The sequence below is a fragment of the Poecile atricapillus genome, chromosome Z (genome assembly GCF_030490865.1).
Source record: "Poecile atricapillus isolate bPoeAtr1 chromosome Z, bPoeAtr1.hap1, whole genome shotgun sequence".
NCBI lineage: Eukaryota > Metazoa > Chordata > Aves > Passeriformes > Paridae > Poecile > Poecile atricapillus.
The window spans coordinates 138,884,758-138,909,168 of record NC_081289.1 but is presented as its reverse complement, the minus strand read 5'-3'; the positions used below and the strand labels follow the sequence as shown (position 1 = coordinate 138,909,168).

General features: G+C 43.8%; 1 protein-coding gene across 32 annotated transcripts in view; it reads left to right on the top strand.

Annotated features, from left to right (window-relative positions):
* CELF4 (CUGBP Elav-like family member 4) overlaps window positions 1-24,411 on the top strand; it is a 670,877-nt gene that overhangs the window by 625,834 nt on the left and 20,632 nt on the right. For 8 of the 32 annotated variants that reach the window (XM_058865121.1, XM_058865105.1, XM_058865099.1 and 5 more), the window contains 4 exons: window positions 3,247-3,396; window positions 15,644-15,709; window positions 17,335-17,415; window positions 23,578-23,661. In XM_058865121.1, the coding sequence (XP_058721104.1) occupies window positions 3,247-3,396; window positions 15,644-15,709; window positions 17,335-17,415; window positions 23,578-23,661 (381 nt within the window). Of the gene's footprint in view, window positions 1-3,246; window positions 3,397-15,643; window positions 15,710-16,529; window positions 16,535-17,334; window positions 17,416-23,577; window positions 23,722-24,411 lie in introns of all 32 variants that reach the window. The other 24 variants (XM_058865118.1, XM_058865114.1, XM_058865117.1 and 21 more) reach the window with 7 other exon arrangements.

Sequence of the window (24,411 nt, the reverse complement as noted above, 5' to 3'; positions counted from 1 at the left end):
TCTTGAAAATGAGTGCATTCTGTGTCATGGGCATGAAGACACCTGCACAACGTCCAAATTCTGTGTCTATCAGGATCTTCAGCACATGAAAAATATCCCAGCTCCTTTTTGGTGCAATCATTTCCACTTCTGCTATGAGCAGTGCCTTTCAGACTAGAATAGAATCATGCAATTTTGGGTGTAAAAGACCCTTAGGATCATCATGGCTAGCCATTAACCCAGCATTGCCAAGCCCACCACTAAAACACATCCTTCAACACCACAACAGTGTGTCTTTAAAATACACCCAGAGACAGAAACTCCACCATTTCCCCAGGCAATCTATTCCAGTGTTTGACTCGATGAGGGGACTGTTAAACTCTCACTGTCATAACAGAGGAGAGGAAACTCATGTTTTTTACATGCTTTCTGGATCACCCATGACTGGTCATTATTGAAAATAAGATGCTGGTTTAGATGATCCCTTGATGTCTTTCACGGCAGCTGATTTTGCACTCTCCTAATGACATATTTTCAATCACAGAACCTATTCACTTTGGCATTATTGCAGATTTACCTTGAATGAGTAGCTTCCTTCATGAAAAAACCTCTGTGGTGGGTTGTGGAAATGTCCATTGACAATTATTCCTTAGGAGAAATGTTTAGACTTTGAAATTACTCCTTGTATTACTACAACACTCACAAAGCATGTGATAAGATGTACAGAAAATGTTTCACATAATGTCTGAGCAAGCAAGCCTACAACACTAGCAGCAATTTCTGAGTAGCCAGGAGATATCTGAAGCCTAACATTAATTCTCCTGCTGGCTTTTGTTAACATTCAGAAAGCCAAATAGAAAATGATCATTCTGCTTCATAGCAGGATTTCTAGTCATTGAAGTATATCTTTGTTCTGCCTTGGAAGAAAAATGAAATATTTCAAAGTTCTCAGAAAAAAAAAAAAAAAAACACCAACAAAAAACAGGCACTAGAAAAAGTGTTTGGAACATCGGGAAAAAAAAAAAAAAAAAAAGAAATATAAAGGAAGTGTTTTGATCTTCCTGAAGCAAAAGAAAAAATGTGTTAGAAAAAGGGTTCTGGTAACCCAGAAGTCCTAGAGGCTTTGGAGGTATTGGCTCAGTGCAGTGCCTCTGTGCTGGTATCTTCCGGCCTCCTAATACATCTGGTTTCCTCTGTGTCCCACCTCTAGAAGAGTGGATTCCTGGGAATATGACCATAAATTCATTCATTCCCATGGGACCTAGGGGCTCAGAGTTTTGGATCCAGGCAAATCTAACAGATGAGAGACAGTATCCATCTCAACTGGCTTTAACCATACAAAACTTAGACATCTCATTTGAGCTGCAGTCAGTGGAGTGCAATAAGCACTCCCTGTGGGTAATTCAGACCAAGAAAATTTTAATGCTGTTTGCTGTCATTTTAACAGTCTTCCATCAAGACTCAGGTTTATCTCACACAACAGTCCATAACTGTGAGGCAATTAATTTGACATTTCTGAGAGCTTGGTTCAGGTTTTACATTTCTCCTGTCACTGCTACAATCTGGGTGAAAAGTGGGTCTGGCAGTGGGTCTGCTGCTCTGTTATCTGCAGCAAGGGGCTAGAAATGAAATTCATTTAGGCTTCCTTCCTTCTTCCTCCCCTCCCTCCCTCCTTCTCTCTCCATGTTGTAAATCTGCACCTGGTGTAGCTACAGCAAGAGATCTCAAACGAGGGATGAAATCCACAACTGGCATGCACCACCACCATTTGTTTTCCACGGTGGCATTATGCCAGTTTTACTACAGCTACAGATCTGACCTCTCCAGGGGGGGTCTTTATAAGAAGAAAATTAAAGAATTCCAATAAATATGCCTAAACTTCCTTAGATATGCACAAAATAGCAAGCACAATTCCCTTGCTGCAATTTTAGGAAAAAAAAAAAAATTATTTACATTTTCTATGCAAATAAAGGAGAGATCCAGAAAAGCAACTGAAATTTTAAGTGGCCTTTGTGATTTGGAAGCTGGTGGCATATGCTAAGAGCATTGCCTTTGGACTTCAGTTGCCACTGCTGGCTCCCTATACCTCCACAGAGGACATTTTTAAAGGCCAACACCATTTAAATAAGAAAAGGGGAAGCAGCAGCTTGTCTGCTCAGGGTATAAGAAATGAGCTGAAGTACTGCCTTTTTTTTTGGGCTACTCAAATCTTAACATATTAAAACATCTCATACATCTGTAGCAGCTTTCTTAAAGCACCAACATAGATTTAAGCAGTTGTTAAAGTATGTTATTGGACTAACACATGATGAAATGCTGCAATGGTGAAAAAAAAATCTGCAATTGGTTTAAAAGACAGGTTACTGCAAAAATGGTGCTTTCAATCCATAGTATACCCTGACACAGAAAGATACTGTTAAAGATAAGATAGTTCTTCCCACACACACCTAGGAAGAGAAAAAATATTTCAGGCTCATTGAAAACTCATTTTTGGTCCCTGAAATCATCCTGAACATGTTGCAAGAAGAACAGACTGTCCAGTCATTTTACACATACATAGGAAGAAGACATTGAGGTAACAGAAGGATTTAATTTTCTCCCCAGAAATTTAAGAATTCTCTACCAGTGGGTTACAAGATCCCACTCAGAACATAAAGACAAATTTGTCCTTCTGAAATAGCAGCATTTCAGTCCCCCCCACCCAGGATGCATCTGGGAAGAAAAAAATAATAAGATTCAATGAAAGAAACAAATTTAGTCCAAATTTTGCCCAGTTCATCGGGAGATATTTGTTAAAACAGTATGAAGTCAAGTTTGGGCCAAACAGTGACATTAAAAAATGTATCACTGGCTACCTCTAGGCTACAAATAAACTTGACAAGTCTTTTACAGATCCCTAGTGCTGAGAAAGTTCAGAATGAGTTTGCACATGAAAGGTGTATTCATGAGAGAATGCAGACAGAGCAGTCCCAGAAATCAGTACACCCACAGAGATCCAAAGGGAATCTGATAGGGGCTGCTGTAGAAAGCTGGGACTGAGAGTTTTTGGAGGCTTTTCAAGCTTTTCTTGAGTGCTTTCTGAACAGGGGAGCAATTGCAAGCTGTCTGTTTATTTGCTCAGCATCTTGTGAGCTTTTTGGTTTCTCATTTTTTTGTTTTTTTTTTTTTTGCGGGTGGTGGTCAGAGCTGTTGCGTCAGCAGTTTTCTCCATGAAGTTGTTGTTTGCAGTACTCACCAGCTCTGCCCTTGTGTCCTCCTCATTTGCAGGTGGAAGCACGCCTCCTGGCATAACTGCACCAGCTGTGCCTAGCATCCCATCTCCAATTGGGGTGAATGGTTTCACTGGCCTCCCGCCGCAGGCTAATGGGCAGCCAGCCGCTGAAGCCGTGTTTGCTAATGGCATTCACCCTTATCCAGGTAAGCCAGAGCAATCCTGTGCCCACAACCTGTTGCCTCAGTCCTAGGGATACTGTCCACACCCACAGGCTTTGCCCAACAAAAGCCTGTGGCATAGGTTCAGAAGGGTTATACCCCACGCTATCAGGGCTCATTATAGTGTTGGTGTATCGTGTCTTATGCAGCTACAGTGTTAAACGGTTCAATCTGGATGATAAACATCAAGGGCATGTTGGAGGTGGAAAAACTGTGTACTGAATATTTGAGTGCTCAATATCTGCTGGATAGCATGTCTGGTGAATACAGTCAGGACAATCAGCATGTTTTGCTTCAGCTGAAAATTGACCTGACTCCCGAGCAGTTCATGCTGGCAGATCCCCTCGCAGTACTGCCAAGGGTCTTGCTTCTGGTTAGCCTTGAAGGAGCTGTGCTAAGCCTGTTTGCACCCAGCACTGGTATCTCCTGCTGGAATTCCCCTGCAGCCAGATGGCTCTGGGAGGGTGTTCCAAAGGGTCCACATGTCTGCTGACCCAAGAGGCTTCCTGTGTGCAGGGAGCAGGTGTTGACCTCCAAAATGCTCACTGCACACAAATCCTGCTGCCTTACCAGGCCTGGAGAGTGAAGGTGCATTAATAGAGCCTCTGAATGGGCTCAGGGTCACCCTTTGGTGGCACTCTGCAGGAGACCTGCTGCTGGGATTCACACTGTGCCTAGCTTGAAGATGCCAGCACTAAAGAAGTGATTTTGCAAGCACTGGTAGTCAGAGATGAATGAGGGAGGTTAAAGGGTACAAACCTGCCCTTATACCTGTATTTACAAATACACACACAGTGTAAATCTGTAATTACCAAGAACTCAGGAGTTTACCATTCCTTAATGCACACCTACATTTTTTCAGCATCCTTGAGATTTGTGACAGCTCTCTCCTGCCATACACTTCCTCTAGGAAGACATTTTTTTACCATTCCTGTACATATACTAATGGTAACAATCATAGCAATAAAAATCTAAGTACATGTTACTAATTGATCCTAATTACCAGCTGGCAAAGGAGTATTTCACCCTGGGGAACTGATAGATTGATCTAGTCTGTTAGGAAATCAAATACTGAGTTCAATGTTCCAGCCAAAAAGCCAGGAAAAACTCTAAGAAAAGATAATTCTTTCAATCTTAGCCAGTCCTGAAAACTCAGAAGATTCATCATCATAGGGAACTTCATGAGCTACAAGGAAAAATACCATATAATGTAGAAATACCATAGTTTTCCTAGGTATTGACAAATAATTATCCTCCTCCCAACAAACACTTTGCATACATGGAGTTTGAGTTCAACTCTACACAGAATTAAAATCGAGGGATTTACTGTACTCAAAATTAGGCATGTATATAGGTGTTGTAGTAGCTTAAGGACTGGAGACAATTTGGAGTCATCAGAAGACTGCAGAGAGCCCTTAGTATACTCAGTGAGTTCAACCACAAAACTGAGAAAGCATTCTGTCTTTAAGGTTATATAAACAAGGCCATCTGTTCTTCTGTCCATTTATTTCAGTTTGCCTGTGTGCCAGTCAATCATTTCTCTGTTTATTCATCCATTTCTACATATGTCTGTCCTTTTTTCCTGGTTTACTTAGATCTTTTTAGCCAATTTCAATGATCCATTAGTGTGGGTATGAGAGAAAAGACGCTCTTTTCTAGGTGAATCCAAATGGCTTGAGCTTTTGTTACTATCCCAATCTACCCCCATATTTAAAGAATACCTCAGGTATTTCATCTATGGTTATATAAAAGTCAGTGGACTTAATCTGATTCTGCCTGAGTTTTGGAGAGACTTGCTCAGGCAGTAAGTCCCTGCACAAACACCAACAGGCTGACACACTGAAAGGTGACAGTCATCCTGCCCCTCATAGCTGCAGGCAAAGAGACTCCCTTCTGCCAGTAAAGCTGACATCCAAACAATCTGAGCTGTGTAAAGTCTGGATTTATCTCAGGGTAACTTCAGCAATATATTTGTCTTTTTCATTGCTCAGCTTCCCCATAATGTGGTGACACCTTAAGTTATACCAGAGGTATAAAGAGAACAGAGGCAGGTCAAACACCCACCTCTCATTATGCTTTTGTCTGCCCCTGAAGTGCTGAAAGCAAGTCCACATAGCTTACATCATGCATTTGCTCCATCTAATTGTGTTCCTTCTCATGAGCATTTATGCACTCTCCAAACCTCTCCTCCTTGCCACAGGCTTTATTCAGTCCTGGAGCTTAGCAGCATAAAAAATAAAAGGATTAGACACTTACATGGGTAATGAGAACATCCGCAGCCATATTAGACTGGATAAAAATGTAGATAGGACACAAAACTTCATGTTTTATGATATAAGCCAGGCACTAATTGCTTGGGGTTAGAAAGAAATTTTCATCACTGGGCAGCTTGTTCCATCATTATGAGATTTTTCTCACTCTCCTCTATTGCCTCTCTTACTGCCCTGTGGTTCTTCATGGCTCTGTCTCTAAATGCAAGGGTAGAAATAAAATATTACAGCTGAGCAGGCAATTGCACTAACACTATAGAGAAGGGAAGATCATGACAGTCCCCATCCAAAGTCAGCATCCTCCAAACAACTTTCTTTTATGGTGTATCTCTCATTCGGAAAGTGGCTAAGACTGCTGCTGTATTATGTACATAATCATAGTCTTGCTATGATTATGACTTGCTATATATTGTTTAAATCCTGAATATTGCTTTCAGATACTCTTTCATACTCCACAAAAAATCCTCAAATGTGGGTTCACACCATTATAGCCTGTAGCAGAATGTTCTTTGTTGACTGAGAACAGCAAAACAGGACAATGAACATCTCTAGAGGCATGACTTCCACATCATTCAGACCCTAATAAATTCCATTAATTGTGCAGTTTGTCTACATGTTCACCTCTCTGGCCAGCCATAATATTTTTGATGCTGCATGCAAAGGATTCCAGAATAACACATTCTCTATGAAAACAAGTCCATATTACATAACTGTATTTAGTCTGTAATTTCACTCTATTTTCTTGTGTACCCTTGTGTTCTTTTTCCAAGATTCCCCTTGACTGGAGAAGGGATGTACATGGTATCGTTTCCAAGTCAGATTACCAAACCAACCACAGCTTTCTGGCAAAGGCTAGAATACTATGAACATCCCTGCTCACCAGAGCTTTGATCACAGCCCCTGTCCCTGCAGGAATTAGCTTTCTCTGTTAATCTGGTCAGGCTGTGGATCCATGCAGTGGCACTAGAAAACCATTCCTTGCAGTCATAACCTTTGCAAGCCAGGGTCTCACCTCCTCCAAGATCAGACAGTACATAATGCCTCAGTGCACTTTTTGCCACAGAGTGAATAACAAGGCAATAAGTATTTCCCCTTCCACTAGTCTGAGCCCCTTTGGAGATTTGACCTTTTTGTGTATTAATTCCCGCCCTTTAATCTTTCAGTTTGCAGAGCTATTGAATATGGCAATGTGTCACAACATATAGTGGGGACAAAGATCATAATCTGTTGTGCCATGATCTTGTGAGTCACTTTGCAGCAGCACAAGAGCGTTTGCCATTTCCACATTTAGTCACAGTAGCAGGGATTGCACTCTTCTGCCAAAGCTTCTTAGCCACACAGAGCCCAGAGCCTCTCTTGTAACCATGTGTGATGTACAGTAACAGTAGACACCATCTGCACTGGCTTCTGCTGTGTCTCACATCATCAGAATTCTGCTCTCTGCTAACAGGTCCAGCCCCGCTGAATTACATTGTGAGGGACTAGACAAAATTCTCACTCCATAGATAGAGCCTCTTTGGTAAGAGAAGGGGCCAGAGAGATGAGAAAATTGTGAGACCAAAGGGTAGCAAACAAGAGAGAGAAGGGACTGGCTGTCAAAAAAATCAGTGAAACAAGAGAACTGGAAGCAGGAACAAAGCAGAGCTCCCAGAAAAGTGAGGACTGCTCCATAATCATCTGTCCAGTGACATGCTGAGAAAGAAGTGGAAATACACCACATCGCATCTTACACTCCCCTTACCCCTCCTGGGCCAAAGGATGTCCGGCTTGACCAGAGCCAGGGGGGTCCAGCAGTTTGGCAGCTTTGTGGAGCCTTAGATGAGGAATGCTTTCATGGACACTGAGCTCCTCAGCTTCTTTACAAGGGGACACAGAAGGGCAGGCACTGATCTCTTCTCTGTGACCAGTGACAGAACCTGAGGGAATGGCCTGCAGTTGTGTCAGAGGAGATTTAATCTGGGTGTCAGCAAAAGGTTCTTCACCCAGAGGGTGGCTAAGAACTGAAACACACTCCCTAGGAAAGCAGTCACAGCACCAAACCTGATAGGTTCAAGAAGAATTTGGACAATGCTCTCAGGCAGATGGTGTGACCCTTGGGGCTTCTCTGTGCAGGATTTTGGTGATCTTTACAGATGTCTTCCTAGTCAGGATATTCTATGATTCTGATTAAGTCTGGTGATTAAGTCTTAAGTGCATTTAGTCTGGATTTAGGTTGCTGAGGAAAAAAGAAGTTAAGTCCCCTCAGTTCCCTTTAATCCATAAAAAGTGTGCCACCTCATTTACTATTTTTAGGCACAGAGTGGTTTTGTTCCTGACTGCTCACCACTTCCAGGACTGGCTCTGTCTTTCCACTCTGCAGACCCAGCAAAAGTTTCTCCACCACCACTCCCCTTTAGCACACAGTGTTTACATCTGGGCCAGCAAGACAGCAATCTCCACTTCATCCCCTGTTCAGGGTTGTGCCCTCTCTGGTGAGGACTAGCTGCCAGTACAAATGGGCAGCCAAGATTTTAGGCCCACATTTTTCCAAGTCACAACTGAGACAGGCAGAAAGGGTGTTCCTCACAGGGAATTCCAGTTATGTAGCAACTCATCTTTGTAACTGAACCAAGACCTTCCATTCATTTTCCTTGGCTCACCAAAGAGGTATCAGGCACTCACCAACTTCACCTGCTGCCAGCAGAGACAGCATTCAAACTCCATCTGTAATTATTATCATTACCCAAGTTAAGTTTTCAGGGCAGGAGTTGCGAGCATGCTGCTGTGACAGCCTTATCCACCAGTTTGTCCTTTAGCAGTGCTGCTGATGGACAGGCTGCTGCTCCAGACCAGTGAGTCCAGTCCTGACCACGGCAGGCACCATCCAGTGGCACTGGGCAAGAGCAAGGCTTCACTAGTGCAGGGAGAGGAAAGGACTGACTTCCCACATCCCAATGTCTACCCTGATATTTCAGGCCTGAAAGGACTGACTTCCCACATCCCAATGTCTAACCTGATATTTCAGGCCTGAAAGGTGTTAGACAAGAGTTTAGAGAGGAGGTGAATCAGGAGACCAGAAAGAGAGTGACCTGCCTGCACCTGTAGAAGGTCCAGGATGAAAACGAAACCCCACAGTCCAGACATACACTGTGGCCTAGAAATGTGCCTGGCTCATCTACCCTGAGGCTAAATTCCTCACTACAAGAAATATCTGGCTCAGTATTGTTTGTCCACCCTAAATCTCCAGGTGAGATCTTTCCTGTTCATATTTGTATCAGCAGTTCCAAAACTGCAACAGTGAGCACCTGAGACATCATTACGACTAGGAAGCATTTATTTGATCCATTTGTAATAATCTGCCATGTGCCATAAGCCACACATTACTGGGAAAATAAACAAGTGAAGGAATGCACTCATTAAAAATATAATAACAAGTTGCCATCTTCAGCTGTAGTCCAAGCCATTTTAATGATGCCATGTACTTCCAATGACCATGCTGCAGCTGTAATGAATGAGGTTGTTTAAGTCAGTTGTGTGAGCCTTTCCAGAGCAAAAGTGTTTTCTCCTCTGATCTAGAAGAAGGTGTAAACACAAATCAGACTTTGTGCTGATGTCTTCAGTACCATCTATGTGAGCTAAGACCTTGAGCTTTATTTTTAAAGATGACTTAAACTAAGCTCCCCCAAAATATGGAATTAGAGTGCCTTTAGAGCTTTTAAAACATGACACCAACTTATGTGATTATGGCCTTTGGCAGAGAGGGAAGTCTGGTCCTGACTTTGCTGTTGAATGTCACCTTGACTAGCCATGTCCACCTGTCTGCCCTTCTGAATCATCTGTGTCTTTCTTGCTTTGTTATCCAGAAGCTCATCACTGCCAGACATGTCCCCTATCATGTTTTCACTCAGCATCCATCTCAGAAGGAATCTGATTAGGGATGGGCATCTAGGTGGGACTATTGAGAAAATAATAAAGATAATCCTGGCTTCCATGATTGAAATATACAAATTTTATAGTAGAGCCCTATGTTGTCCCAAACAAGCACATACAATACGTGGAGATGCTACCAAAAGGGCTTTTTCCTACTAATAGGAATGAAGCAGAGGGTATAAGACCCCTGGATTTCTTTGCTCTTTTGATGTATAGGGGAAGAGACAGAGGGACAGCATGTCTTTAACTGAGTGGTGTCCACCCCTAAATGGCAAAACGAGACTATAAAACACAGGATCAGCCTCTGTTTTCTGCCAGATCAGCACATTCTTTCTGTTATTGCAGTTATTGTTGTGTCTGAATACCTAATTAATTACAACAGTAAGCGCTGGCTTCTTTAATCACAGCATCAGCTGTCCTAATCAATCTTAATAATATGGAATCTGTACTATGGCACCCATGAATTTTAATCTACATAAATTTCTTAAGACCTCTCGCAAGCTTGTTGTACGAAATGATATAATTATGGATATAGATTAGGGCTGTAGAGAGTGATTTAAATTGGATTTAAGGAGAAGGTGAATAGAACCCTCCCACTAAGTTATTTATTTATTTTAATCCTGGCCTTCACATAGATTTTTTTTTTCCTATCGTTATGTTATTAACCCCCCACCACCACCACTGACTGAACAGATCTGCCTCGCTTTGATTGCCCTCTTCCCCCACCCACCTTCCCAAAGGGGGTAGTGGCCAGGCTGCAGCTCCTGGAAGAGGTATAGAATACCTCCAGGACAATGACAGCGATGAATAGGTGGGGCAGAGCACAAAGCTGAGGATCATCCTGCTCATAAAATGCTGTTTCAGACCTATGTAGGAATCATCTGCACAAAATAGAGTGAAACAGATGGAATTGAGCATGTCAGTCACAAAAGGCATAGATAATCAGAAGCAAGGAGTGGAGAGAATATCACATAGGAGTAAGATCCCTCCTTCCACCAAAGTGAAATCACAGGGCATCTTAGGGACTGAAAATGTGCAAGGCTCTGCTTTTGCCTTTCAGAAGCACTGGACTCATCTGGTTTCAGAGGGCAGACCGCTTGGGCTTTCTCTTACCTGAGCTGGGACAAGAAGGCTGTACCATAGTCCACTGAGGGCATTTGAGGGCCTCTTTTGCTGGCTCAGGCTGTAACTATCATCCTTTTTCCTCACCATCCCACTCGCTTCTGTGCGGATCCTCCTGATTTATGCCATAGCAGACTCCAGCCCTCTGTCCCCTACAACCATTTTCACTTGGGGCAGCCATATAACAACTTATCTTGGACAGACACTGGAGTCGGGCTACTGACATGTCAGGAAGGATTCTTTATAGAATATGATTTAAACTAATTTTATTTATTTTCAAAAACGTGCTTCATTCTGGTACCTCCATCCATTCATTCTCTGACACAAGCTAAATGTCAGGCCCAACACTAACTGAAATCCCCTTTAAAAAGTTGGATTTCAATCTAGAGATATATCAGGAGTAAGAAAGTTCCTGGTGTTAATTTTAAAGCACTTGTATTTCATGCTGACTTGGGAAATCATCCTCAGTTTTTGGCATCAGGCAGAGGATTTGGAAAGTGACATTAACGGATCTACTTTCTTTGAAGGACTTGGGAGGTATTTCTTGACTTCTGCCTAATGAATAAGTGCTGCCTTCATTAAATTTGTATTTATGGCCATATAGTAGGTCATTGGCTTGTTTTATGTCTCCAGGTTTATGGAAGGTTATCTGCCATGGTCACCTTGTGGCATCTTGGCCAGGACTGTCTTGCAAAGAGACAATTGTATCTGAGCAGGATTTTTCCCGTAGAGATATGGAAATGATCAAATTAATATAGAGGAGATGTCCAGGGATAAGGCTCTTGCCCTGAGCTGCCAAATGAAGTTACTATTAGCATCTGTTTTCACAGTACACCTTTAGTTTGCCCTGGCAAGGCCAGATCCTCAGCTCCTGGAAAGCAGCAAGGCCACAGGGACTTCAGTGGGGCTGACATGATTGATAGTTGTCCTCTGGCCTCTCAGGAGCCTCTCTGCATTTTTTTTCTTCACCAGCTAATCCTCAACTGTAATTTACATTACAACACCTTTAATCTCAGGAACTTCTGTGTGTTGGACATGACACCTCCATGGGTCTGGCCGCAAGGAAATCTGTTTCAGATGTTCTCCCCAGGCACATTTGCACAGAGTCAGCACATCCAAGGTCTTTGGATGATGATACAACTTAAAGACATACTGGTGCTGGTCCAGAAGCTGCTCTAAGGTGCTCTGTGATATCCGTGTCTCTCATCCATAGCTCTTAGCAGCCCTGATACACCTCCTTACCTTGTGTGCCACTGTGGGCTTGAACCCTGGCACAGACAGCACACAGAGGAGCTGAGGTGTTTCTCCACACCTGTATGTTTGTGTTCAACTAATATTTTCAGTATCAAAGAAGACTGGTAAGCTGGACGGGAGAAAGGGTGACTGAGGCAGGTTAACTCTCCCACTAATGATCTATGTGAAGGCCACCCTGTGAAGTTATGTGTAACTTATGGAGGAATAAAGCCACCCTACCTGATGGTCTCCTTGTGCTGAGATACAGAAAATACAACTCCCAGTCACTTTGAACCTTAGCAAGTGGTGGGCTACAGCCACACCTAACCCCTGTTGTAGGTTGACTCTGAATTGCGAGCTACTCATGTATCTGAGCCCTTGATGAACCATCGTAGGTAAGAGGGCTGTCACTTTACAAAACACAGCATGGCCACAGCTTCCTCAAATATCTAATCAGTGTCTTGAGATTTCTGCATCAATACCAGCTGTTGGCTTCATCCATGCTACATCTGGGAGCCAAGGCAATTATGCCCTTCATTAGGTCTGATTCACCTGGTAGAGTGAGCAGCAGCATGGAGATGTGCTCATGGCTGCCCAGGATGCCTTGTCTTCCTGCCAGGGTGCCCAGCCAGCCCTGGAGTTTGTGTCCCTGCATCTTCATAGGCCATGTTGGCCAGCACGGACACGTCCCCATGCTGACGTCACATCATTTGCCACGTAAACACAGTCTCCAAGCTAAGAAAGGCGAGCTCTTCAGTGAGCAGAGGTCATCACTCTTAAGAGGTGCCAAGTTAAACTCCTGCTGCTTGTGACTCACCACAACTTTGGCTTTTCCCTGATGGCCAAGGCAGGGTATGACACTACAAGTAAAACAGAGCCCCAAGCCAGGAGTTGTTGTCTCCCCAGAGCTGCTTTCAACTCTCCTTTCCAGAGCATCCAGGGATGGCTGGGTCAGTTAGGGCCCTGTGTTTGAACAGATACTTAACATAGTCTTTTCCCATGAGGAAGTGATATCCAGGTTGGAGCAAAGCTAACTGAAACCAAGGCAGAGCCTTCCCACTGGCTTGCATGTGCTGTGAGCCAAGAGGAAACACCATGCATGGCCTGGGTCACAAGGCAGCCTCATGAAAAGCACTCAGTTAGATATTACCCTTGGTGGCAAGTCATTAATACCTGGGAAAATAACGAACTCTGAAAGCCTTAGTGTGAAAGGCAGAGAGGCTGCATTTCATGGCCTGTTATCCCAAACAGTTTAAATAAAGTATTTACCCAGTTCTAATATTTAATATTAAAAGTGGGGGATTGTCAGCATATATTTCTTGAGCAGAATATCTTAGTTGTGATGGTCAAAGTACGGTTCCAAAGGCAGGTGAGATATCCACAGGTGGGATAAGCAGAGCAGCTCTGCAGTGGGCCAGGCGGTCGTGTCCAGGAGATAGACTCAACTATAGCTGGGAGGTCAGGCAGCACCCACAGGTGCCAAGATCAAGCAAGAAATAAAGGAAAGGACCATAGATAGGTTCTGCTTAGTGAGTTCTCCTGTATCAGTGAAGTGCCAGCCACTGCTAATTATCAGCAGGTCAGGGGGAGAACAATTGTGTCCAAATCAGCATCATTTGGGGAGGAATGGAATACTGTAACTGCATTTCCTGAACAGCAGAATTTCCTCTTCTGCTCAATGAAAGAAGGACAGTTGCCTTTGGGGCAGAGATGGCAGATACCTTCCTTCACTGCAGTCTGCAAAACCATAGTTACAAAGATTTGCTTCTCTCACCAGAGGTTCCCTCATCTTTCTCAGGAGATATCTCCTATCTGACAGGACTTGAAGGGTCTAAGTTATTATGATCTGTTCTCCTAAAAGGGTGAGGGAACTGATGTATTACTCAGCTTTTCATAGCTATTCAGTTTTCTTGTGGAGCAATATGATCAATATTCTGTTTTTCAAGGAAAAGAGTTTTAAGCAGAGGTTAAAAAGAATAGACATTAGTTGGTTTCTTCTTCAAGGAGAAAATATTAAGTTAAAAAAAAATAATTGTATTTTCCAAACATTACCTCCATTATTTTACTGGAACAACTACTCTTTAAAAATGTAGTGTAGAATCTCTACTTTGAATTCCACTGACCTCCCACAGGTTTTAATGTATTCTCCTCACACTGTTTTGTAAGAAACGAAAATCCTTACTAGTAAGACAGTGCTTTCCCATTTCACATACACACATATTGAGGGACTTGCCAAAAGTCAGCTAGGAAATCATTCCAAGCTAAGACTGCAGTCCCACTGATTTCTTCCCATGACTACCCCAACCTCAAAGTCACATGGTCCAGTAATATCCATAATGAACAGGAGCTTCCAAGCCTTAGCCAGCTAATTGGGTTTGCCACCTCAAATTTGGTCAATTCACCATTCCTCCTTGTATTTTGGGAGAAAAGTGCAAGACCTTGCAAGTTTCCATCATGACCAATGGTGATCTTTAAAGTTAAGTTTCAAGCTGGTATTTCTATTTGTAAGAAAACACTTTATCCGTGTTCCTTGGGTATGTAATACTCACGTATGACAACCTCCCCCACACTTTGCCATACAGTCAGTGTCTTTCCTTGGATAGGTGTATGGCACCAGATTTCCTTCCAAGAGGCCCCCACCTTTGCATCCTCCAAGCCTTGCCTCCAGCCACACCTCTGTGCGGGTAAGAAGGAAAAAAGGTGGGATGGATGTGGGAAAGTGGCAGTTCCCTAAGGGATCATCCTACAAGGAATAGGTTGGAGGGACTGCATAAATGTAGAACTGTGCAGTCCCAATAAATACAAATTAAGCTCATAACAAGAAGTGAAATATTAGGGCCAAGGTGACATTTGGACTGGAGGTTTAGCCAAGCTTTGCTTTAAATATTTTATTGATGCAGATAAAGAGCTTATCCAACACGTTTCTCTCTCTTTTTTCTCCCTATCAACCAAAGGAGAAAAATAAAAAAAAAATTCTTAACTAGCTTTGGTTGTATTTGAGCAAGACTTCAAAGTTTCACAAAAATAAACAGTTTTAGTGGGGAGGAATGCACACTTGTAAAGAGAGAAAATACACTTTGAAGCCAGCAAGAGACTGCATGCCTTATGCAGCGATTCACAGCATCCTCCCTGGAGCAGACAAGTGGTGTCCCCCTCCCCTCCATGCAGCTTCTTCTCTCTCACTGGGGGCTGCCTGGCAGCAACACAGTCCTTCGAAGGGATGTGGGGATGACAGGAGCCATTGCTTTGTTCTCTTCTCCTTCCTCCTGCTATGCCCCTGTTGTTTTCTGCTCTGATTGAAAGTTTCATGTGACTGTAGCTGTCACTGAGATCTGAGTTTGCACAGCACCTAGCACAGTCTTAGTCCTGGCTTAAGATGAGGGTTCTTTGGGGTTGATTAGTGCCAAAAATCTGCACAATCAGTGCAGATCCATAATTTAAACTTGGGAAATGATGAGAGAGGTTTATTTGTCCTGTGCTCCAAGATCTCACAGGGTGATGGCTGGGGGACAGAACCCTCTTAGCCATCCTGGGGGGGTTCTCCACATTCCTGTCCATAGGGCAAGTGAGCTGCTCCTCTTCAACCCTCAGCCCCTGGGTTTGTCTGTTTCATAATACATATTGATGATAAAAGATAAGGGGAGAGTGCCTATCATGTTTTAACCCCTTAATTCCTTGTCTCTCTTGTGTCTCCACAGCACAGAGCCCCACTGCAGCAGACCCCTTGCAGCAAGCCTACGCTGGAGTGCAGCAGTACGCAGGTCGTTAGTATTAACACTTTCTCCCAATAAACCTTTCTCTTCTCTAAAGCCATTACCCTCTGAACACACCTCAGGAGGCTGAGGTTTTTACTGATACAAAGGGACAAGCTGGGGACCGCAGACTCCCTGATTCAGTTTGCACAAACATCAAGACATCCAGGGTCTTCTTCACAAAGGAGGCAACCTCCTCCTTTTCCCATGGAAAGGCTCCCACTGACCTGCACCTCAGCCAAGCCTCATCAACAGAACTGTGTCTGCTCTGCCTCAGCACAAGTGCAAAATCAGGCCACTGCTTTGGAGGCCACTTTCTATAAAAGGTCTCCTGAGTGCTCTCCTGAGCAAAAAGGGAAGATGGGCAGATAGACCCTCCAGAGCCACTGCTGCTGGTGCCTAGTAGGCTGTGGAATGCCTGCACACACCCACTTTTTTCAGGCATGTATAGTGGCCAAACCCCACTTAGTCAGTATGAGCCTTGCTTAAGAGCTACCCAGACATCCCCCTGCATGCCAGCAGATTTCACCACAGTTCCCTGTGGGCCAGCCTCCTCTCGTGCTGCCCTGTGTGCTGAGCAGCTCATTTGCAGTTGATGGACTGACACCAGCCAAAGTGACCTGGTGCAGACCACGACCCTGCCGTGTTCACCCTCCCCTCACGAGGTGTCCATGGCCAACGTTGCGAGGAAGCTGCCACCCCAAAGTCATTTCCTGTGGTAACTGGAGCAATCATGGGTTCCCGCTGAGGAATGGCTATTATCTCATGTCAGCGCTGTATCTGGAAACTTAATTTAATTCTCCATGTAGGGCTTCATTTGCCGGTGTTTTAGTTATTGTCATTTATTGCTTGTGAGGTTTGATAGATGGGAAGCAACTCAACCCTTTGAGCTGTTAATTAACCCCTCTGCACACACATGGCCCCTATCCTCTTCTCTCTGGTCTTGCAGGCGACCCATACTCTGTATTTTTAGCAGCAAGGCACATCGTCTACCATCTGTGGTAGTGAATGACTCCCCTCGTTTGCCTGGTGGGGGAGCTGAGATGGGGAAAATTGTTTAATTGCTGCTCACTGTTTCCACTGTGTTTGTGTGAGAGAGAGGAAGTCTCTACAGGCATGAAAGAAAATGTATACCTGAGAGCGTATGTGCAACTGTGTCTATACAGACTGTGGGCACATGAAGGGGGAAACACAGGTGTGGACTGTTTTTGTGAGCATGGAAGTTAACCAGGGTGCCAGAGATGAGGTGGGGGAAAGGTGTGCACGTGCTCTGGGCGTGGCTGTCAGCGTGAGCATCTCTGCGCTGAGCTCGTGAGTGAATGTGTTCCTGTCACAGCCTGGAATGGTTGCACATCTCTGCTGGGAGTGGTGTCAGCAGAGCCCCCCATTTACACTGCATGGCTGCCCTGGGTGTCACTGCTGATGGAGCTGGAGGGAGGGAGGATGCTTCAGGCCCTGTAGCACCTCCTGGAGCATGACCATGGCTCTTACGTCACACCTCGAGATGGCCCTTCACAGAGCCAAAACACAGAGGCATAGCCCACATCAGGCTTGGTGTGGTGGTTTGGAGTGAAAGCTCCTTGCTTCCCAGCACTGAAATCTGTCCTTCTTTCTTGTTTCCCTTTCTCTCCCTTTAGCTGCTTATCCTGCTGCTTATGGCCAGATTAGCCAAGCGTTCCCACAGCCACCTCCCATGATCCCACAGCAACAGAGAGAAGGTGAGTAAAAGTGATGTCCTCCTTGTCACCCCAGAGAGCCATCCCCACCTCATTGGTTCCTCTCCTCATGGACCTAGAGTGTCCATTAAACATCTAATTGCTGTGAATGCCTGGTCCCCTGAGTTTTTCTCCATTTACATATGTGGCATGGTGTCACTGTCATCAATGGTACTGTGGTGGACCATCTGTGTGGGGAACTGCTGATGAGATCTCTTCAGTCCCCAGGGAGAAAGCATGCTGGTGTGCATGGGACATGGAAAGATCAGCTAGCAACATAGCCAGTAACATCCAGTGGGGGCCTCTCTTTGAGACAAGCAACAAGAATGCAGATAAAAATACAATTGTATTGGAATAAAGAACCTTACGAGAACAGCAGTAGTGGCCCTTCATTAAAAGTCAGTAATGTCATTCCAGACACTTGCTGTTTAGAGTAGCTGATCTAGTCCTTTCAGCCCTTCAGCCTCTACCAATAATCTGGAAACATCAATCAGACCTTGCAGAGCACAATCCCTATAACAGGATGAGAAAAAACATGTAGCAAAAGTTCCTATTTCTTTGCAATGACTGTGAGAGTTGCCTGGGTAATCTACTCCACAGGACTGGATGGCTTCACTGAAGACATGAAAAGTAAGGAGAGGTGAATCTACCATTTTTGCATGTAAATGCCTTGGGAGAAAACTGTGCCATGTAATATTTCCTTTACAGTCAGTGGGGAGCAGTGGAATCCTTAGAGGCAATCCTCTGGGTTGGTTCCATTTCAGTTGTCTTCCAAGGCATCCACTGCTCCCTTTTGACAAGAAGGAGGGGACTGCTTGCCTGTGTGAGACACTAAAGTCAGGTTCTCCAACTTAGCAACTCTCATTTTAAATAGTTACATTTTAAATTTTATCCTCTATTAGATCACTAATTCAGACATACTCTCTATTATATGTGTTATTATATGCATGTAATTACATTTAATATTTTAATACAGTGTAAGAATCAGAAAGAAATGAATCTGGATTACACCATCAAACTAAAACATTCTGGTGATCTAAAACTACTTTGGGGGAGAAATCTCATTTTGTAAGAAAATTAGAAATGTCGTCATTTCCATCTAATTTGGAATTAATTTTTTTCCTATGTCAGAATTTCCTGGGGAACACAACTTCCAGCTCCTGATTAGCTCTAGTACATGTCCCTGCTGTGAGAACAGATGCACAGACCTATCGTATCATTACAGAGATGTTTCCCCCATGCTGAAGGACTTTGCTTTTTATTACTTACTGGGGCTAGATTATGCACAGGACAAAATGGCGAGCAGATCATTGCTCAGCAAAGCGCTGTGCCAGGAACCACCAGAAGCAGGGGGAAGCTGTGGTGCACACTTTGAAGACCCTCTGTCTGTAGACCCCTGCGTTCACAAGGCATGGTGTGTCTCTGTGGGTTAGGAGTGAGTGTCACCCAGTGGACAAGTTATCTCATAACTCTGCTCCTTCCTTTGAGCAGCTGGCATTGAGAATGAGGATGGCTGGGGGACAGCAGTGTGAGATGAGCCACCAGTCCAATGCAGGTTGCCATTCCCAGGGTTCCTCATTTTCCTGCAGTGCTGAGTGTCTTTCTCTGCTTCTTGCTAGAGGAATATTCTCTAAAGCACAACGCTCCCTTTAGCAGAGGGTCAAGAACTTTAAGCATCTCTAACCTTTAACAGGAAAACACAGCAAGAGGGAACTCAATAATAACAATAATGCTCAATGCTGAGAGGAGTATTTTAGGTTTGCAAGGATGTGCACAAACATCCATACATTAGTGAACCAGTCTTAGCACTACAATAACATCACTGATCACATTGTTAATGACAATCTTAGCTCTCCACTCCTGGATCCCAGTTGGATAACAAGCCCAGGGACATTTTGCTGCTGCAACATTCCTGTAGAGATGAGTCATTACATCCACATGAGCACTAAGGCTGCCGGCAGCTGACAGGGCGCATAGGGTGGAACTGATCCAAAACTATCACAGCTTCAGATAAAATCTTGATTCAGGCCATGTCAACCACACAAAACTTGGAGATAATTTTAAGTTTGTATGATATTACTCATCTTGATGTAGTCTCTGAAACTAGTAAGTACAGCTTCTTGGTACAAGTTTGAGACTCTTATCTGGGCTGTGCTCAAATATTCTGGGCAAGCAGAAGAGGGAATGAAATTACATCCTCTGAATGTTTGCTGTAGAGGTGAGGTGTGCAGTTAACCAAAGTGTTGCAGCCTGACTTCATACAACCTCATGGGTTAGCCCAGTTTTAATTACTGCTGGAAAACAAGCCTCATCATAGCCTTTCCTCACGACATTGCCTCGCAGTGCTGGGATGAAATGATGGATAGCTGATGTCAGAACAGGGATATGGAGCTCACTTATGTTGAAGGTGGGCACACAGGGGGAGGCTGGGTCTGCAGCTGTCCCTGTGCCAAAAAGCTGACAATGAGCTCAGTGTGAGAAGCATGGGTAGAGCAATGGCTTATCAATGGCTCAGCTCAGAACCAACCATGTGGTTCTGTGCCCTCAGCCACTGCTTTTTCCATTATTTAGCATAGTTTGCCTGTAATCTACAGAACATGCATAAATAAACTGTGCCGTCTCTAAAGCTCTTCTTGCTTTTTTGTCCAAAATCAAGGCTAACTGTTCTTCTGAATAAATGAACAGAAATGTATATATGTCATAAAATGTATATATGTCATAAAACCAAGAGCCATGGCAGACATCAGTGTTGAAATGAAGCTTCATTTTTTCTAATGGTGTGTCATGGGGGTTAGATTTCAAGCTACACTACAGCCCTTTTGAAAACAAAAGTAAAGCCTGTTGTAAATTAATTATTGCACTCAGCCCTGAATTGCCAAATATACTGATTGCAAATAGTCCATTAACTCTGTCCAAAACAACAACTTTTCTTCCAAAAAGAGAGTTGGACTCTGCATTAAGGTTTTTCCATACCAGCTGTGTTTTTTCTGTTGCTCCAGTATCCTGAGCAAGCCCCTTAGAACTCATTCTGCACTGAGAACTGACTAAGACATTTAAAACATTCTGGGATGAACAACAAATGGGATCATAAAATTATTTGGGCTGGAAGGGACATTTTAGACTTTCTAGTTCCAACCTCCTGCCATGGACAGGGACACCCTCCACTAGACCAAGTTGCTCAGACCTCCATCCCCCCTAGCCTTGAGCACTTCCAGGTATGGGGCACCCACAGCTTCTCTGGGTAACCTATTCCAGAGCCTCACCACCCTCATGGTAAAGAATTTCTTCCTTATGATCTTGTGTTGGGTTTCTTAAAAATATAACTAAGTATAAAACAAGACAGCCATACACACAAGCACACAGCCTTCTATGGAGTGCCCAAATTAACTTGAATCAGGCAAAAACAGATCCAAAAAAAGAAAGGAGGACTGAGGCAGACAGATCTTGCTTTGTGAGCTCTTTGCTGAGGGCTCTAACTGTAACAGGCAACTTACAGACAGATTTATCATAAAAACTGCTTGTTAAATTCTAAAATTTGATATGTGAGGGTGACAAATTATCCAATTTTGGTCAGTTTTTTTCTCAGAAGCAAATGAAGTTTTCAGCATTGGAAGTTAGGAAAACTCCTTCTGTAGCTGGAAACAAAGTGAGTTTGGGCTTGAATGTCTGGGTCAGCAGGGGAAGCCACAGCACAGGTTTTCCAGGCACATTTTAGAGCTAGGCTATTCTTTGAGAATGGTCCCTGCTTTTCACACCCTCCCTGGTCTCCTCCTCTTGGTCTCTGAGTCACATGAGGAAAAGCTGATTTCAAGGTGAAGCAAGGGTTTTTCTCTCCTTGAGCCCAGGCTAAAGGTGGTGGAGTTAAAGTTGTGTGCCTCCTGGCCTGCATTAGGACTTAGTAGGTGTTTCTCAGCACACACAGGCAGAATCCCTACTCATGCACAACACATCCAAGACCCCAGGAAATGCAGCTGGTATTTTTGAAAGAATTGGCCAGTTTTACAGTGCAAACTGCTGGCTCTGGTGATGTCAGTGGGAATTTTGCCACCAACTGCAGCAAAGCCAAAATTTTACCCATTCTATTATAATGTGGATCTCAAATCCCACAGCAGAAGTGCTCTGGGGCATGTTCAGATGAAGGAATGAATTTTTTCTGTGTTATTCTGGACCATGGTCTGCTCCTGGGCAGAATTTTCTCAATTTTAACAGACACCTAAGGGGGTTAGTGTTTGTTTAACACTTTCAGACTGTTTCATATCTAGCTTATTATGCCAATAACTCTGTATTGTGTGGAAATGGATGGCAGCAAGGATTGGAAAAATGATAGTTTCTCAGTGAGAAGACTAAAGAAGAGGCAGACGGGAGATGGGGGGAAGCTGGAAAAGCTTGGCATGGAAAAGGGGAGCCTGATTATGGGCCACTGAGGTTCAAAAGTAATTTGGCTAAGCAGATGACCGGGTGCCTAATTAGTTAATTATCCTACCATACCACTATCCCCCCCCATTTGGAAGAAACCCTGTTACCATCCTCATGACCTTTAGGAAATGCACAAGATGCAAAGGATCAGCTGTTCCTTCATGACAGTCCTTTTAGCAAATTAGTGGGGAAAATTGTGCTTAGCAAATATTCATTAGGGCTTCATTTTCCATTAATCCAAAAGGAAATGTGGAGAGCCTGTGACTTCAATCATGCTGAGGCCCAGGAATTTTAATGAGCTTTAAATGGGCATCTGCCAGAATTCTGACTTCACCGTACTTCTCTTGCCAGCCGGGGGGATGAGTAATGGGTAATAAAAGGTGGGAGCATCTAGGCGAACTCCTCTCCCTAACAGGAAAGGCAAAGTTGTAATTTGCTGTGTTATGACACTGTAATTATGCCCTGATGAAGAAAACGAGAGTATTAAAAAACCCTTTCCTTCCCCACACCATGCCCCAGATGTAAAAAGGGGAAAGTTGACTGAACCAGGTCACAAGGTTGTAGGCACATGGGCTAGGGGGAAGGAGGAAACCCTCCTTCTGTCTGGCCTCTAACCCTTTTGGCAAAGAGCACACAATGTAGCCCCTTCATCTCAACCCCTCTGAGTCAAGCAGAGCTGGAGTTACCTGTCGAGGTCAGTGCAGAGCTGGGCAGCAGCTGGAAGTACCTTTAGAAATAAAATGATAAAAAAATAATCCCTGTCTCATCAAACTATACAGTTCTTTTTCTATCAAACACTGCAAAGGTTTTGAATGCTTAATTTTTTGAACAAAATCACTTGGACACACCTTTTTGACTGTTGCTCAAGGACAGTATGCATAAAAATACAAGTCAGTTTGAAAACTTATATTCTAGGCTATTCAACAAGAGGCAAGTTTGCCCTCTTCTGCCCCAAAATACAACTTCAACAGAATATTTTTTTAGGGTCTCTACCTTAATTTCGTATTCCAGCTAAAGACACCTCTCTGGATGTTTTCCAAAACACCCTCTGAAATTGGTAAGAGTATATGTTACAGGATTGAGGCAAAAAATCCAATCCCTCTTGTCTAGTAATTTGGATTTAAATCCACCTAAAATCTCTCCTACAGAATGCTCTAGAATGGAGGACATGGCCTAATTGTCCAGATCTGGGGGAGTCTTCAGGCTGAGTCAAGCTGGGGGGATGAATGTAAAATTCTACAAAACAAGATGAGCCTGTGGGTTTATGCATATCTTTCTGCATATTATCATCATTTGTGTGATGTTATTGGCATCACACAGATTCAAGAAGGATAATGAAATTTCTGCATGCAGACACTGGGAAACGGCAAGGGATTGAGTGGGTCATCCAAAACTCTGCAGATTAAATAAGGTTATGAGGAACAAATAAAATTTATGAATCATATTCTTTCATTCCTTGTGTTCTTATTCCTCCATTCTGTTCTTTCCATGGCCACATGTGCTGGTGCATTCCTCTCTCTCTAGATTTTATCCTGGTGTCCTGGGAAAGTTATTGAAGTTATCAAAGCCTCTAGGTGACTTTTTGAGCTCCTGGTCTTCTACTTTGTCCATTCCTCTGAGAGTCTACAGGCTGCTTCCTAACGTGACAACTCACCAGTCAGAGAGAGAAGATGCTAAAGTAAATCTCTGCCATGTGCTTCCTGGTATCCTATTTCTCTTCATTCATGGGTCTTCTTTTTCTCTTGATAGGACCAGAGGGCTGTAACCTGTTTATCTACCATCTGCCCCAGGAGTTTGGGGATGCTGAGCTGATGCAGATGTTCCTGCCTTTCGGTAATGTCATCTCCTCGAAAGTGTTTGTGGATCGGGCGACAAACCAAAGTAAATGCTTTGGTGGGTAAAGATAACAAAACAATTAGATTCATCCAGGAAAGGGCTTTCTCTGAATACTTTACCTTTCAAACTGCTTTCTTTCTGCTTAAGCTTTATGATTTCTCTCAATTTACTCCTGTCAATACTTTCCCCCTTCCTTCTTTCTCTCCTGATTGTCTCATGCTCAGAGTTGTGTGTGCTGCTTAGAGGTCAAGGTTTGGCATCTCACCAGCAGCAAGATGCTGCAGACACTGTCGGGGTGAGAAAATACCTGCCTTGTAAAGGGAGGTGGGGAGGGTGCAGCAAAGACTAAAGCACCTGGAGCAAAACGGAGGGGGTTGGTCATAGGTGGGATTATGAGATCAGCAGGGGGATCATGTTGCAGACAGGGAATTTCTATATCTAAGGAAAAGGAGAAACAGGTCCTGGGGTTGAAAGGAAGACAGAGCCATGGGGGCAGCTTTCCTGTAGCTCTGATGCATTAGACTGCAAGGGGGTAAGGGCTGAGCATCTGCTGAAAGCCCGGTCCTCTGGGGGGTGATAGCTGCTTAGTAGATCACATTCAGATGTGTTCTGACCTACTGGACCTGAGGCAGCACCCCAGCAGATACAGATGGGCCAAGGCAACCTGTGCCTCAGCTGACAGGCCATGTTTATGGCTTTGAAATCTGCACCTGGCTCACACAGCTCTGGCCTCACTGCTGGCTCCAC